Raw genomic sequence first — 16,583 nt, 5'->3', positions numbered from 1 at the left:
CTCTTCCTAACTCATCTGACCAAACTACTTGATTCCAAACCAAATAAAATGCAAAAGGTGAAAATTGCACACTAACATGTCCTATGGATATGCCCACAACATTACAAAATGCCAGCATACAGATTTGACAATATACAGAATGCTTACACACCAGTAGTACACAGTGCAGCCTAGAGCTTTGTGACTGCTCTGAGTGCCAACGTGAGCCATAATTCTAACCAGCTAAAGAAAACACATCACCACAGCAACTGTCCGAGAAAGTACATCTGACAAAAGACAACTGGGGCTTCCAAGATGGCTCAGTTGGTAAAAATCTTGTTATGTAAAGCACAGGACCTGAGTTCAAGCCCTGAACCTACACTAAAAATGTCAGCCTAGTCAAACCAGTGACGTCTAGGAAAGTGAAAGATCCTCCTCCCACCAAAACAAAACAAAACAGGCAGAGACTGAGCAAGAAAACACCTGAGGTCCATCTCTGGCCTCTACTTATATGTGTGCCCACAAAATAAAAATAATAGTAAGTCACACCAAAATTCCAGCCCCGCTGATGGGGTCTGTGTCAACATCCTAGGAGGATGCAAGAACAGCGCACACAGTCAGCGGGCATCCCTAGATATGCCTCAGGACATGAGCGCCAGTACAGTAAGTGTGCCACTGACACTTTCGTAAAAAGGGGTAGAACTCAAGGGATCATGAATATTAGTTTTTAAAAAAACACAGACGGAAACAGTCCTAAATTTTATAAAATGGGTGTTGGTCCCACAAAACCTGAAAGGGTTGCAAATTCCCATGGGATGTTAAAAATGCCCCGCACCATGAACCTCTACCATTTCAACCAATCACTGGGCTGATAACCGGCTCTCCCTGTGTGTTTAATCTAAGAGAGAGACAAGTAAAATAGCTGAGATTTCAAGAAGACATTTAAATGAAAGTAACAGGAAAAAAAATTAAAGACTAGCCCTAAGTCTAGAAATACAGAATCTATCAAACATGAAGCCAGCAAGATGACTCAGCAGATAAAGACACCTGCTGCCAAGCCCAGGACCCGAGTCCAAAGCCCAGCAGCCACAAGGCGGAAGGAGAGCACCAACCCACACATGCTCTTCTCTGGCCTCCACATGTGCTCTTCTCTGGCCTCCGCACATAAATATAACATTTTACAAAATAATGTACTCAGAACATTAAAATAGAGCATATGCCTGAAGACACGAGTGGTTTTTTATGCTTGGCCGTATGAAATTACTTTATAGCCAAAACTACTGTGACTTGCTATCTCCTCAACCGACTGCGTACAAAGCACATTTTACCATGAACAAGCAGAAGGACTGAATTCTAGCACAAAATGTAATCCCATGGCCACTGACCTTTCTACATTGACCGGTTTGTCGAATTTAAACAAGATGTAGTCTCCAGCTGTGGGTGTGATGGCCCAGAAGAAGTCTTCGCCCATGTAGGTCTTCTCCAGCGTGTGGCCTTGGTACACCTTCAGGGAGGTGGATACCTCTGCGGGCGGGTTCACATGGATCTTCAGAACCAATGGTTTCATGTAATCTTTATCCTGGGAGGACAGACATGCGCCATTATGTACGCTAAATAGCAACCTGTATGGCTAGGAAACACTCTGTTAAATCACCCACCGTGAGTTTCTGAATTTTCCCCGACAGTGATGAGTGCAGACCCACGTGCTGGAAGAGGGACGGGCGGAAGCGGATTCGTAGATTTGCCTTCTGTCTGTCACAATGTTTCTAGACATTTGAAAGAATCTGATTTTATTACCCAATAAGGTAGTGCGAGTCCGACAAAGGGTCATGTGAGTTGGCATCTGGCAACACTGCTATTTAGGTGTAATGAGGTCTGATACTATACCAAAAGAACTGGGGGTTGGGGGGCAACTGACAAAACAGGAAGAAAATGCACTTCCCGAAAGCTGGGTCTGATGACAGCCAATAGTAACAGCACTACAAAGCTTCAGGGCCCCACCAGAGAGTCTCAGCCATACAGGGGAGCCTGTAATCCCAGCACTCTGGAGGCAGGGGCTGGTGGATCTAGGCGAGTTCAAGGCCAGCCTGATCTAAAAAGAGAGTTCTAAGACAGCGAAGGCTACACAGAGAAACGCTATCTTGCAACCAAAACCTTTAAAAAAATGCATCATATATGCATGCACATACATTGTCATGACTGGTGATTGAACCAAAGGACCTTCATGCATGCTGTTTAAAGCACTCTACCACTATGACACGCGCACGTGCACGCGCACGCACACACACACACACACACACACACACACACACACACATACAGACATACCCCTTTCTAACATTAGAACTTTGAACTGGCCTCAGAATGAAGCCAGGCCCGTGAAGAGCAGCGGAGACAGTTTCCCTGCCACGGCCTTATTTAACTCCTTACCAAGAGATGTAACAAGAATAAATTAAAAAAAAAAAAAAAAAAAAAAGATCTGCTTCACTCAAAGTTACTGTCACAAACAAAGCCCAGGGAAGCAGCCTCCAGGCTAGTCACGTGACACAAGCCTGTGATCCCGGGACTCAGGCAACTGAGGCAGGAGGATCTTCAAGTCTAGGCCAGCTTGGGGCTACACAGGGAGACCCTGTCTGAAAACAAAAGGAAGTGTCCCCAGGCCCCGTGGAGAACTGACTTACGGCATCCTTTTCAGGGTTGCAGACCTTCACCCAAAGAATGTGGTCCAGGAGCCAGTCGATGGGCTTCTCCTTATAGAACATGAGGACGAACTCCACCACCAGGGTGAGGTCTGGCGACTGAAACATTTTTCCTGAAAAGACATTCCCAGTCAACAGCTGTCTCAGAGAATCCATCTTTGAGATGCCTGCAGAAGGGATCTCTGTGAGCTAAACATGTTGAGGCTTCACAAAGGCTAACACACAAACTGCTCAAAGGATTCAGAAGGCAAGTCAAATCCCTCCCCCACCCCCACATGTCAGTAAGACTGCTCCCGTAAATAAAGAAATTTGAGAGATATATGTTTCGCAAAAACAGTGTGTGGGGCTGGGAATATATGTATGAATGTATGTACATATGTACGTATGTATTTATGTAGCTCAGTGGTATGGAACTTGCCTAGCATGTGGGTGGCCCTAAATTCAAGCAAGAGAAGGAAGGGAGGGGAGGCAGGGAGGGAGGGGAGGGAAGGTGGGAGGGAGGGAGGGAGAGAGGGGAGGGAAGGAGGGAGGGAGGGGAGGGAAGGAGGGAGGGAAGGAGGGGAGGGAAGGAGGGAGGGAGGGGAGGGAAGGAGGGAGGGAGCAGGGACCTAAATCAATATATACAAAAGGAGGAGGAAGAACAGGTACAAGAGCAGCAGCAGAAGGGTGGGGTGGGGTGTGGGGTGGTGGGGGAAGACTTACTAATTTTGTTGTCACTGAAACTTTCCTCATTTTTTATTCTGAATATTTGAGTTAAATGACAAACAAGGCCTGAGACTAAGCCTGTAGTATTTGGGGTTTGGGTTGAACCCGAGGTCTCACACAGGCTAGGCAAGAGATCTACCACTAAGCTACCTGCTCTCCTTGTATTTTTAAGTCAGGGTCTCACTGCACTGAGCAGCCTGGCCTTGGACTTGAGCTCCTTCCGTCTCAGCGTCTGTCTCAAAGGCAGGCATCACAGCATCCCAGATGTGCAGCACCACCCCTGGCTAAGGGGCTATTTCAAAACCCTCTAAGTCTTCTCCATTCATTCAGCTTCCAATGTGTTCTTGTTCATTGACTATTTTAGAAACACTGCTCCTGCAAAGCGCCCTAAACAGTCCATGAAAGAAACAAATGAACCAAAAAGAATCACTACAGCTGCATGCTACAGCCCCCCACTAAGAACCCCACCGGTGCCACGGTTCTGGGACGAGGCCCAGTGTTGTAAGCACAAAGGAACGGGAGGTGTCAGAGAAGAAATCAGACATGTCCCCAGGACCGTGACAGTCACCAATGTGGCTCTCTAGAAGACACGAGACACTTCAGAAGTCAGGGTCATTTGCATGAGTCTAATCTTGTCAACAATTTCCCTGGGAAAAGGTAACTTTGTTGGGCAAATAAAAAAAAGAAAAAGAAAAAGAAACTAGTTTAAAATTCTGAGACTTTGCTGTTTTATAAAGTAGATAAATCACATTTCTTACCAATGAAGCCAAGCTGGGAAAACTCCAGAATCATCCATTCTTCAGAAGAAAGTTGAAGAGCAAAATTTTTTATGGTATTAAAATAGTTCTGTTTGACAATAATATCATCTTCAAGCTAGAAAAGAAAATTGGACAATCACATTAAATAAGTCAAAAAAGAGGGAGAAAAAAGAGGTAAATGAGGAAAAATCTAAGCATATACTCACGAAAATCAAGAAAACTATGGCTAAAACCAATTAAAATATAAAAATGGATGTTGTCAAAACAAGAGATATACTCTGTGGGTTAAGTACCTAGGTCAGAGGTCAGAGGTCAGAGGTCAACAGCACCTTCCCTCATCTACCTTCCACCTGGCTGAGAGAAACAACATGGAAACTGGGTATGTGTCTATTGACACCTTCTGTACTGATTCAGACTCCTACGTAAAATTCTGTCTCTGTCTCCCGAGACACACACACACACACACACACACACACACACACACACACACACATACAAAGCAGCGCCCAGCTCAAGCTGGGTAAGGGCTCCACCACTGAGCTACAACCCTAGAAATGCCCTTTATATTTTAAAATGTTTACTCACTTTTTTTATGTGTACATATGTGTCTCTGCGTGAGTTTAAGTGCATCACATGTGTGAGAAGGGACACTGGCTCCCCTAGAAGTGGAGTGACAGGGAGTTATGAGCCACCATGTGGGGTGTGATAGAGTGAGAAGCACAAGATGGGACCAAAAGCACCTGCAGTGTCCCTGCAGGCGACCTTCACGCTCCAAGGCACTTGCATTAGAGCCCCCACCTTTTTAAAAAAACAAAGTATGAAAGGAACTTTATTCAAAGCTAAGTGACAGCATTGGTCAGCAATGCACTGTCAAGAATGACAGTGGCCACAAGAGCGAAGATACTCAAGGGCCCCAGTTACAGCCTCCGGCTGCCTTTATGGGGTACAAGAAAAGGAGGGGTTTGATTGCTACAGGGGAGCAGCAAGGGCAGCTCTGTTTTCATCGACAGATTAAGGTGTACAGCCATTTCTCTACTCAGCACGTCCTGACCCATACTGTGTCTAATTGTAATCACGTGCATGCCCAATTATGTGCAGACATAAGCGAGTACATAGAGGATTCTCCCTAAAAATTTACTTAGGGACACAGTTTTGCATTACTGTATATGCACTCTCAAAACAGCTGAGGCCAGACTGACCTTTCCATTCAGAGTACGGATGAACAGAATCTGTTGAAGGGGAGAAGAAACTCACTTCATTGTCCCTGGGGGGTTGGGGTATACAGCTCAAAGCAGGTTGGGACCCTATGTTGCTAACACGTATGTGGGTACCACACTAGGAAAGGAGTTAGTCTGTGTGCAAGTACGTGCAGCTAAGAGCCTCAGGCTGTCCCGTGCATTGCTGTAAGAGAGGAGTGTGTGCACAGCCCACACCAAGCGGCGTCCCAGGCCACTGTGCTGGCCTGCATCATCCCTAAGATATGCAAAGCACTTTGGGAACACCGAGACAGGAAATCATCACAAAAATGTGGCACTGGAGTGGAAATCTGGAGGTTAAATGTCATTGAATGAGGGAAAAGGCTGCGAGAGGCGCCAAAGCTTTGGGTCGTCTACAAAGAGGACATAACCTGATGTTTGGCAACACAGCCCTAAAGAAATGGTGTGATGCCGGGCGCGGTGGCGCACGCCTTTAATCCCAGCACTCGGAGGCAGAGGCAGGCGGATCGCTGTGAGTTCGAGGCCAGCCTGGCCTACAGAACGAGTTCCAGGACAGCCAGAGTTATTACACAGAGAAATCCTGTCTCAAAAAACCAGAAAGAGGGAGGGGCGAGGGAGGGAGGGAAAGAGGGGGGGGGGGAATGGTATGACACTGTCACTGTAAATCTCCTCACAAGCCACAGGGATAGCACTAGGATGTTTGGTATTTTCTCTTTCTTTCTTTCTTTCCTTTCTTTTTCTTCCTTCCTTTTCTTTCCTTCTTTCTGCATAAGCCCTTGATGATGCAGTTGACCTCAATCTACTCTCTTTTTTAAGTACCCAGTGTTTTTCCAATGCTGGGACTTCAATACAGGGTGGCATGCAGACTGACCAGCGCTCTCCACTGGACTACCTGCTGCCCACAGGCATCCTTTAGAAGCTTTCAGCCATGACATCACAGCCCAGGAAACACTTATGGCGTAAGAGATAAGATCCTTCGACTCCCTGTCGTTAGCCCTGGTTTCCTTGGATTTCCCAGGGGTGATCCCTTTGCTCTACAAACACTCCAGGCCTCCATCGGAAGGCTTTTGAAGCTGTTTTCCCTACTAATACTCTGCAGACAGATGACAATGAACTCAACAAAAGGTAATGGTCCAAGAATACTGTTACTCCAAGCAATGACTAAAACCACAATTTCCATTCGCTGGCATTCAAAGCTGTTGATGTTATATTGTGACAACAAAACTGGTTTTGAGAGGGTGTGTGTGTGTGCGTGTGCGTGTGCGTGCGCGTGTGTGTGCGTGCGTGCGATCCTGTAACTGTTAAAGATTTAAGACACTAGCGAAACAGTGAATGGCAAAACTCCACCCTCTTTCACCCACAGAGGTAAGGCTTTAAAATCAGAGCATGCAACAGCCAGGTCACTTCCCCTGGGCATGGTTCCCCAACTCGTACCTTCTTCCTCATTAGAGAAACCAGTTACAAATCTACAAATCCCTGGAGCCTTTGCCTTTCTGGCATGCATCCTGAGTGTGTTGTTTCTGTCTTCATTCGATCAAGGTGTGGACAGAAACAAGGCAGGCACCCAACAGTGGCCAAGAACGGAGGTGAATAATTTACTACCGGCGGCTGCAGTACCACAAAGGAGCACTAAGCAGTGCTCCCCCTGGACAGCAGGGAGACGCAGTGTTCTCACACACACACCCAAAGAGTGGGGGCTGTGAAAATATCACCTGGGTTGCACCCAAAAGTCCAGAGAAGAAAGGACCCCACGAGCTGTGATTGTGACAGCACGTGCAGCACCTGTATACGCTCCTCCCAGACAAAAGACCCCGATAAAGGGGAAAGGTAGGCTCAAATCCTGGCCCCAGTCACCACCAGCTAAGGTGCTACTGGTATTCTCTAGGGCCGAGGGGCGTGGGTCACCTTAATGATGTCCTCCTGGCAGGGGTGACTCCACATGCCAGGGCAGGCCTCACTCCCAAGACCAGCCTGGCAACACAAACTAGATTCAATGAGTGTAAGACTCCCTCCTGAAGAGCAGCGTCCCAGTACAGCCCTGGAACTTGTCAGAGTCCAGGCTGGCCTCAAATTAGAGACCCTCTTGCTTCCCAATGCTGGGATGCTAAGTCTGTGCCACTATGCTCAGGTAGGTTTGCAAAACATGATGCTGGTGTCACTTAAGGAAGTGAAAGGCTTACTCCAGGTGAACTATAAAAATATTACTAATAGAAATCAAAGAAAACAAGTGCTACATGCATGTGACCCCAGCACTTAAAGGCAGAGGTGAGAAAACCCCAAATTTGAGGCCAGCTTACTGTGCAAGCGGAGCGACCCGAGTTCAAGCCCCAGCACCCATGTCACCAAGGCAGCCATGACTGTGCCTGAAATCCCATACTGAGCAGGTAGCCGGGAGGAACTCTAGAGTTTGTTAGCTAGCCAGTCCACCTGAACTGGAAAGTTCCATGTTTAGTATGAGACTCTGCCTCAAAAATATAAGGTAGAGATTAATTGAGGAAGACCCCCAACATTGACCTCTGACCCCCACAAGTAAGCACGCACACGCACTACAAGCATACAGGACATGTGCACAAACACACACACTCCCACATAAAAGAACAGAACAGAGATGTCCTCTAATATGCCTTCCTGTCTTCCACATCCATGTGAACATTTTTGATACAGACCTCTGAACCCCAACACTGTTAAACTATACACAGAATGTGTTCATAGAATGTGGTCAGCTTTACAAGGAACCAGGAAACAAATCTATTCTGAGCGATGTGTGCCTCACTCACTCATTTCAAAATCTTTTAGAAGCTACGTGCATTCCTTTATCTATTTTAGTAAGTGTATTTTACTTAGAAGAAAAAAAAAAAAAGAAGAAGAAGAAGAAGAATTAAAACCACCAAACAAAAAGGCTAAGGAAGGTCTGTACTAATATACCCTATTTAATACTTTTTCTTTAAAATGGTGAGAACAGCCTGGTGTGATAGCACACGCCTTTAATCTCAGCACCAGGGAGGCAGAGGCAGGTAGATCTCTGTGAGTTCAAGACCAGCCTGGTCTAGATAGCAAATTGCAGGCCGGCCAGATCTGTAGAGTGAGATCCTATCTCAAACAGAAGGACCAAGAGAAAAGCCTCCTCTTACCTGAATGTAATAGATGCCCTTGTCCTGAGCGTACATCATCAGAAAACAATAGTCCAGGTTCTGCTTGGTTCTCCATCTGAAACAGTTTCAGAGAAGTGAGGAGTCAGACTCTAAGTTAGTAAACTCAGATGGTATGTATGAGTCTCATGTCTACTGTAACAGATGGACTCACAGAGGAGGTGTGGTCAGAGACTGCCTTCCTCTAGTAAAGCCTTTATCCCCCTGCACTCCCAGGGCGTCCAGGCCTCCAGCTGCTCCATGCACAGAGGCTCCCCACGAAGGAGACTGGGCAACACTGCACACGCTTCTCCTTCTAAGAGACCAGCACAGAAGATGCTAAGCTGTCCAGCAGTGAGCACACGTACTGCAGCACTGAGGATGGAACTCATGGCTCCATGCACGCTTGGCTAACGCTCTACTTCTGAGCTACGAACCAGCATTTTCCAGACTGCCTTGTCCGTAAGACTTTTCTTTGGTGCTATCCAACTGTCTCCTTGAACTAGGGCTTGGCAAAGTCTACTTTAGGGAACATGGGACCAGCGTCTAGAGCTGTGAACTGAGGACTGCTAGAGACCAATGGTGCACACTGAATCCAAACAGAAACTAATGTTATGTGTTAATGCTTTTAAAACACATTTAAAACTACACTAGTAATCTGTTCAGTGCATTCCTAGCAGCTAACAGAAGCACACTAATTCTGAGTAAGAGACACGGTCCCAGAATCAGCTCAAGAAAGCACCATGACAGCCATCCCAAGCTCAGTTCAACTACACAAGCCTCTCAAGATGTGTTGAGCCAAACAAGACAGCCTGGACTAGCCCGCCATGGCAGCCTGACCTCTTCTGAGTACTTCCTGGGGGTCCACGAGGCTCACCTGACTCTCTCCTTAGAGTCCCCAAAGGTCTCCTTCAGGTTTGTCAAGTCGGGGTAATAGCTCTCCGGAGGGGAGATTACTTCCAGCAGGCCGGAACTGATTTCTCTAGAAAACCTACCAAGAGGAAGGTTTAGCTGTATTATTTTAGCTCTCTGGGATTTCACTTGTCTTAATGCTTGATTTACTGCATTTAACCTGCAAATGCACAGGTAAGCAGGGGAGTGGGGTGTGTGTGTGGGCGGGTGGGCACCATGTGCTACATGAAGGCAGCTCACCACTGAGCAGAAAATACAAACTCCTCTACTAATACAAAATTTTGAGTTTCCCCTTTTTTCGACCACGCTTTTAAAAGGCAGTAAATGTTAGAGCAGAAACAGTGAGACGCAGCACAGAGAGCCCAGGCAAAGCGCAGGCATGACCATCTTAAAAGCAATCAATTTACAATCCTAAGCAAATCAAGGTCCCACAGAAAGTGGGGAATTGAAGGGGGAAAAAAAGTGAATCAGTATGCTTACCCAAAATATATTACTTATGAGGAAACAAAATTCTTCTACCTTTCTGGGCTGGTAAGATGGCTGTCCCCCTCCCCAAGCCTGGTGGACTCAATTCAATACCCACACAGTAGGAGGAGGGACAACTGCAAACACTCCTCTGATCTCCACATGCACACCGCAGCATGTGCGCACACAGACTAACAAATCAATAAATCTGATTTTTTTTTCAAAAAACTTTTTTTTTGGTTTTTTGAGACAGAGTTTTTCTCTGTGTAGCCTTGGCTGTCCTGGACTCACTTGTAGACCAGGCTGGCCTCGAACTCACAGTGATCCACCTGCCTTGAAAACACAACATTCTCCAATATTCAGGAAGCTTCAGCTGTGGGCTGCAGGCTCTATGTCATTCCAAACTGGGGTTTTATAGCTGAGGGAAACTTATCCCTCCTGGGATATTCCGAGGGGCCTGGAGACATTTTAGTTGTCACAACTAGTGACAAGTCTACTGGTGCCTAATGAAAGGAAGCCAAGGACCCCACATCCTTTCACGCACAGAGCCCCTAGGCCCAGAGCCACCTAGCTTGATCAGTGGGCTCGGGCTAGGGAAGCCTTTCTGAGATCTTGAGTCTGTGGTTTCTTTTGTATTCACGTTCTTGTCTCATTCAGCACTCACAATGCCGGCCTTTGCGCAGATGCCTGGGGTACGTGATTACACTCACTTTGTGGCCTTGGTTTCCCTGAACAGCAAGTCAGTCTGGAGAAGTGCCCATGGGGGAGGGAACCAGTCGTTAGCGCCCTGCTTCCTTATTTAAGAAGCCGCACACACTGCTCTCTATAGGCTGCCAGGAATGTGGCACTTGAGGACATGTTTAACACAGAATAACTTGACCCTGAAGTAGTCACAATATTTTTAAAATCTCCAGCTTCCGTATTTTTGATTGACAGGAGAAATTATTTTAAGTGTGGAGCCAGCAAATAACTACTGCTTTTAAGTCTTTTCTTTTTTAATTTTTAAAATTCTTTTTAACTCTGTGTATTATGTGGGGAGAGGGTTCTGGGCGGGCAGCAGTAGTAGGAGGGTTAGGAAGAATCGCACAAAGCAGCTGCAAGCTCGGCAAGTGCCTGCAACCGCTGCGCCATCTCTCCAGCTCCCTCCGTCTTTTCTAGGGGTAAAACCAGCTGAGATTTGCTGAAGAAACCTGGCACGTCTAACTTTAACACTGGCGAGTGGATAATCTGAAACTCAGCAATGCCTGAGACTCCTTAAGCTTTGCATCTGTCACCTGCCCACAATGAACTGGGGCCCAATCTTGGCAGGACAGAAAAACAAGCTTAGATATAGCTCAACTTTAATGTCTGTCTTGACAACAAATTTGCTAAGTGTGACTAGGGGTGAAAGATCCCAACGGTTCTGTACAACTGTAACTGTCTCTACTCTTTCGAGAGTAAAGACGACAGTTGGTAAAACTCTGTACAGACGCTGTTCAAATCTTTTCTACAGTCGAACGAACCGATTTACCCACCAGGCTCCTGGATTTGTATACAGCTATTCCCTGAGAGCATAAATGGTACTGATATTGACACTGAACAGAGAAATGAATTAGGAAGGAAGGAATTTTCACAAAAAGTCAAAGTAATAGCAATGAAAACAGTGTCAACTTACTCTTTCTCCAAGTTGGCTACAACGCTGTGAACATAATCAAGATCTGTCTGGGAAAGAGAGAAAAGTATTATAATTTTTATTTCACAAAAGATTTGTATTGTATGTGTGTTAGCCTGCATGTATGTATCTATGTGCGCTGTATGTGTGCGCCACTATAAAAACAGCAAAGCAATCCCTATGTCTCCTGAAACAACCAAGCTCCCTCCCTCCCTCCTTTTCGTTCTTCTCTTCCTTCCTTCCTTCCTTTCTTTATTTTTGCTCTGAGACAGGGTTTCTCTGTGTAGCCTTGGCTGTCCTGGACTCACAAAGATCCGTCTGCCTCTGCCTCCCCAGTGCTGGGATTACAGGAGTGCATGCCACCCCATCCAAACTCTTAAGCAGCGAATGTGCACAGGGCACACGCAGCCTGCAGCAGGCGGTACTTGGAACCTTGAGCCGAAACCGAGGCCCAGGCTTCATCTCTGAAGCTACAGTCTGTGGTGCCTCTCTGAGCTCTAATGTTCTCTTCCACTCAAAGAGCGGGGGTGTGGCAGGGGAAGAAACCTTAGAGCTACATTAAATACACCCGTGTGCTACAAAGCGGCAGCATTGCTGTATTAGTATGCTCATACTGAGAACCTGAATCAGGAGGATGAGAACCACAGTTAGAAATACAGGGTATGTTTCCATTATAAACAATTTAAATCTAGGCTGGAGATGGTAGAGCCTTTGCCTTACCCGAACCAGGCCCTAGGTTTGATATGTAGTGCCACCAAACACACACACACACACACACACACACACACACACACACATACCCCGAAACACCTGAAAATCCAATATTCTTGTTTTAGTCAGGGTTACTACTGCTGTAATGAAACACCACAACCAAAAGCAAACTGAGAAGAAAGGGTTAGACTTCTAGGTAACAGTCCAGCCTGAGGGACACCAGGACAGGAACACAGGCAGGGCAGGAGCTGATGCAGAGGCCATGGAGGGTGCTACTTACAGCCTAGCTCAGCCTGCTTCCTTATACAATCCAGGACCACCCACCAAGGGTGGCACCATCCACAATGGGCTGAGACCTCCTGCGTCAATCACTAATTAAGAAAATGCCCTACAGGCTTGCCTGCAGCCTCATCTCATGGAGGCAGCTTCACAGCTGAGTTCTCTCCTCTCCAGTGACTCTGGCTTGTATCAAGTTGACATAAAACTAGCCAGCACAATTCTCTATCCATTTTAAGCCCACTGACAACTTAATACTGTTGAATGTTATGAAGGCTGTCACACATCTAATGCTGACAGGTAAAAAAAAAAAAAGCTAAACACTAGAAGTAATGAGAAAACCTCATTAAAAACTAACGCACATTTTTGCCTAATTTAACTTTTAATTTCTGTTAACTGAAATCCCAACTTTTATTAAGCTTACTGATTTAAGAATAAAATATCATGCTCAATGTCATGGGGAAATGCTAATCAAAACGACTCTGAGATTCCACCTTAGTCAGAATGGCTAAGAACAAAAACTCAAGTGACAGCACATGCTGGTGAGGATGTGGAGAAAGAGGAACACTCCTCACTGCTGGTGGGAGTGTAAAACTGTACAATCACTTTAGAAATCAATCTGGTACTTTCTCAAAAAATTGGGAATAGTGCTACTTCAAGACCCAGCTATACCACTCCTGGGCATATACCCAAAAGATGCTCCACCTTACAACAAAGATGCTTGCTCAACTATGTTCATAGCAATTTAATTCATAATAGCCAGAATCTGGAAACAACTAGATGTCCTTCAACTGAAAAATGGATAAAGAAACTGTGGTACACTTACACAATGGAATATCTCTCAGCTATTAAAAACAAGGAAATCAAGCTGGGCATGGTGGCACATGGAGGCAGAGGCAGGTGGATTGCTGTGAGTTCGAGGCCAGCCTGGTCTACAAAGCAAGTCCAGGACAGCCAAGGAAACCTTGACATTTGCAGGCAAATGGATAGAACTAGAAAAGATCATTCTGCATGAGGTAACCAGCCCCAGAAAGACACACATGATATATATTTACTTATAAACAGATATTAGCCACATATTACAGGATAACCACACTATAATACACAGCCCTAAAGAAACTCAATAACAAAGAGGACCCTAGAGAAAATGCTTCATTCTCATGCAGAAGGGCAAAAGAGGTTGAAAAGAGGGAACAGGACGGGAGCCTAGCATAGATGTCCTCTGAAAGACTCCACCCAGTGGGGGATCAAAGCAGATGCTGAGACTCACAGCCACAACCAAACTTCGGGGTGGAGCACAGGGAGTCTTATGGAAGAGTTGGGGGATAGAAGGACCTGCAGGGGACAGGAGCCCCACAAGGAGACCCATGGAGTCAACAAGCTTGGGCAGGGGGTGGGGTACCACAGAGACTGATGCACAACCAAAGACCATGCATGGTGACGACCTAGACCCTCTGCGCAGGTGTAGTAGATGGCAGTACAGTCTCCTTGCGGATTCCATAATTTGGGTAACAGGGGCTACTTCTGATATGGACTTTGGTGCCCACTCGATCAAGTCCCACTGGTGGGGCAGCCTTGCCAGGCCACAGAGGAAGAGGATGTAGGCAGTCCAGATGAGATTGGTAGGCTGGGGTCAGATGATAGGGAAGGAGGGCTCCCACTTTGAGGACTAAGGGATGGGGAGGAGGATGAGGGGGTGATGAAGGAGGGAGGGGGTGACGAGGGAGGAAGGGTGGGACCCAGTGACGATGACAGAGGGGACTACAATCAGGATGTAAAGTGAACATATTAAAAAATAAAAAAACAATAAAGTATCTACACAACAACACATCTTTTAGACCCTTAAGAAAAAATTAGAGCGACAACACAGGACTACAGTCTCTTCTCCCCTTACATGAGCTCAAATGTCAGCAATTAATCGCCCACACACTTGACCAGAGAGTATCTGAGACTGTAACAAAGCAAGGTTTGCTTGGACTATCATATGCTCAGAAGCATCCTGAAGCTCAATGTGACGAACGCTTGGCGATGAACCACGGTGATATGCAAAGGCACAGTGAGAGGCAGAGCCTGCCCTCCACTCCTACAGGCTGCTCTGAGGCAGAGAAACAGGGAGTTACGTGTGAGCACAGGCTTGTTATGTGAGCTGTAAGCCATTTGAGCAATACAAAATGCAGCCATACAGAACAGGACCCATCAGTCCCCGTCATCCTTACCTTACCTACTGATCTATCTACAGACTACTTGTTTAGACAACGGTGATTGGTGGCCCTTTAAGCAGGAGAATTGAGCCGGGCGTGGTGGCGCACGCCTTTAATCCCAGCACTCGGGAGGCAGAGGCAGGCGGATCACTGTGAGTTCGAGGCCAGCCTGGTCTACAAAGCGAGTCCAGGACAGCCAAGGCTACACAGAGAAACCCTGTCTCGAAAAAACCAAAAAAAAAAAAAAAAAAAAAAAAGCAGGAGAATTGAGCCTTTTTGGTACCTACTGGAGGGGGTTGGACTCCTCTGAAGAAAGCTCAAGCTATGATCAGTCTAGGAGCACTGGGCCACACTGGCCAGGTGTCTCCAATGGGACGTCTCCTGGCCCCTCCCTTCATGGCTGGGGGCGTGGCTGGGCACTCAGGGCTGCTCATTTAAGAATGGCATTCTGCCTGAGTTATTTTAAGAGCAATATGAAAACTGTAGTAAAAGAGGAGTCACTCAAATCTGTGAACTGAAAACTGGGATTTGTATATGCCAGGAATGGGATGCTTGGACAGTGGAGAATTAAGTATGCATAAAAAGCAAAAAAGGGCTGGAGATGGCTCCCTCAGTAAGCACAAGGGCCCAAATGGGGCAGAGGAACAGGTACGGCAGTGCTTACCCCAAATCCCAAAATTGGAGATGCAGAGGCAGGAGAACCCCTGGGTCTCAGCAGAAAACCAGGCTGGTGGGCCCCAGGATCCCTGACAGAACCAGCCTGGCTTTAAAAACTAAGGTGGAGTGTAACAAAGAAAGACATCTGACTTTGACCTCTGTCTTATATATGCCCTTTAAACCCAGACTTGGGAGGCAGAGACAGGCGGATCTCTGTGAGCTGGAGGAAAACTTAGCCTACAAAGGCCCAGGCCAGATGAAGTTATTTAGTGAAACTGTGTTGAAAAAGAAAGGAAGGAAGGAAAGAAAGAGTTCAAGCAAATGAAAAACAAAAACAAGTCAACAAGAGATGTTCTTTTATGTGTTGAAACACAGATGGCCCTTGAAGACACATTACATAAAAGGCACAAGGCAGAGGACCATGGATTGCACAGCTGCATTTGTAAGGAAACTACAGGGGCAGAAAGCAGATCAACAGCCGGCTCGGGCTATGAGGAAGAGGCGAATGGGTTTTCTGTTTAGCGTTGTGAAACTGTTGTAAAACACCCTGGCACGACAGCAGCCAGCTTGACTGAAATGGATGAACTGAATATAACGTGCACATACCCACAGAAGCAAAGTACGGAGCAGGAGCAAACCCAGCGCCTCACACTGCACATACAACAGCAAGGAAGGTCATGGCTGCTCAGCTTCACTCAGGGGTCGATACACAGAAGAGGGGCATAGGCAAGGGTGGGCCTCAGAGGTGGCGACATCAGCAGGAACCCAAAGTCTCAAGCTTCTTTCTCCACCAGGAAAATTTCAACTGGCAATCTCAGAAACCCCAATATTTGGAGAAGTACTGGTGTTACCCCTCCTTTAGCCCAAAGGCCATATTGAGAGGATGTCCCTGGGTTCACAGTTCTGTAGAGAAAGAATCCAGGTGCCCTTAGCATCTTGAGATGTGTTCTGAGAGGTCACAGTGACAAGCTCTTGGTCATGGTGGTACCTCTGTGTAACCACCACCTGTGCACCTGATGTGACAGCTGACATGGCAGCCCACTCACAAAGCTGAACTGGTGGTCACTTTCAGAAGCACTGAGGAAATCCAGCCTCAGAGCCCATCCCAGTGGCCCAACCCACACAGAGAGACACTTGCTTCCGCATGTCACCAGCACACAGTAGAAGTGCTTGCCCTAAGAGGCAAAGCAGTGGCTTCCCTCAGCCAAAAAGCCTTCCAAAGTC

At 46.6% G+C, this 16,583-nt stretch overlaps 1 protein-coding gene across 1 annotated transcript in view; it reads right to left on the bottom strand.

Annotated features, from left to right (window-relative positions):
* The window catches only part of Mgat4a (alpha-1,3-mannosyl-glycoprotein 4-beta-N-acetylglucosaminyltransferase A), a 94,292-nt gene that overhangs the window by 9,158 nt on the left and 68,551 nt on the right, over positions 1 to 16,583 (bottom strand). The window contains exons 5-11 of the mRNA XM_051152772.1: positions 11,518 to 11,564; positions 9,364 to 9,477; positions 8,490 to 8,565; positions 4,142 to 4,256; positions 2,661 to 2,791; positions 1,638 to 1,745; positions 1,365 to 1,558 (exon numbers count right to left, since the gene is read on the bottom strand). Of these exons, the coding sequence (XP_051008729.1) occupies positions 1,365 to 1,558; positions 1,638 to 1,745; positions 2,661 to 2,791; positions 4,142 to 4,256; positions 8,490 to 8,565; positions 9,364 to 9,477; positions 11,518 to 11,564 (785 nt within the window). The remainder of the gene's footprint in view (positions 1 to 1,364; positions 1,559 to 1,637; positions 1,746 to 2,660; positions 2,792 to 4,141; positions 4,257 to 8,489; positions 8,566 to 9,363; positions 9,478 to 11,517; positions 11,565 to 16,583) is intronic.

Source organism: Acomys russatus, chromosome 11 (assembly GCF_903995435.1).
Source record: "Acomys russatus chromosome 11, mAcoRus1.1, whole genome shotgun sequence".
NCBI classification, from domain to species: domain Eukaryota; kingdom Metazoa; phylum Chordata; class Mammalia; order Rodentia; family Muridae; genus Acomys; species Acomys russatus.
Note: the sequence above shows the minus strand (reverse complement) of the source record. Positions and strands in the feature narration are given on the sequence as shown.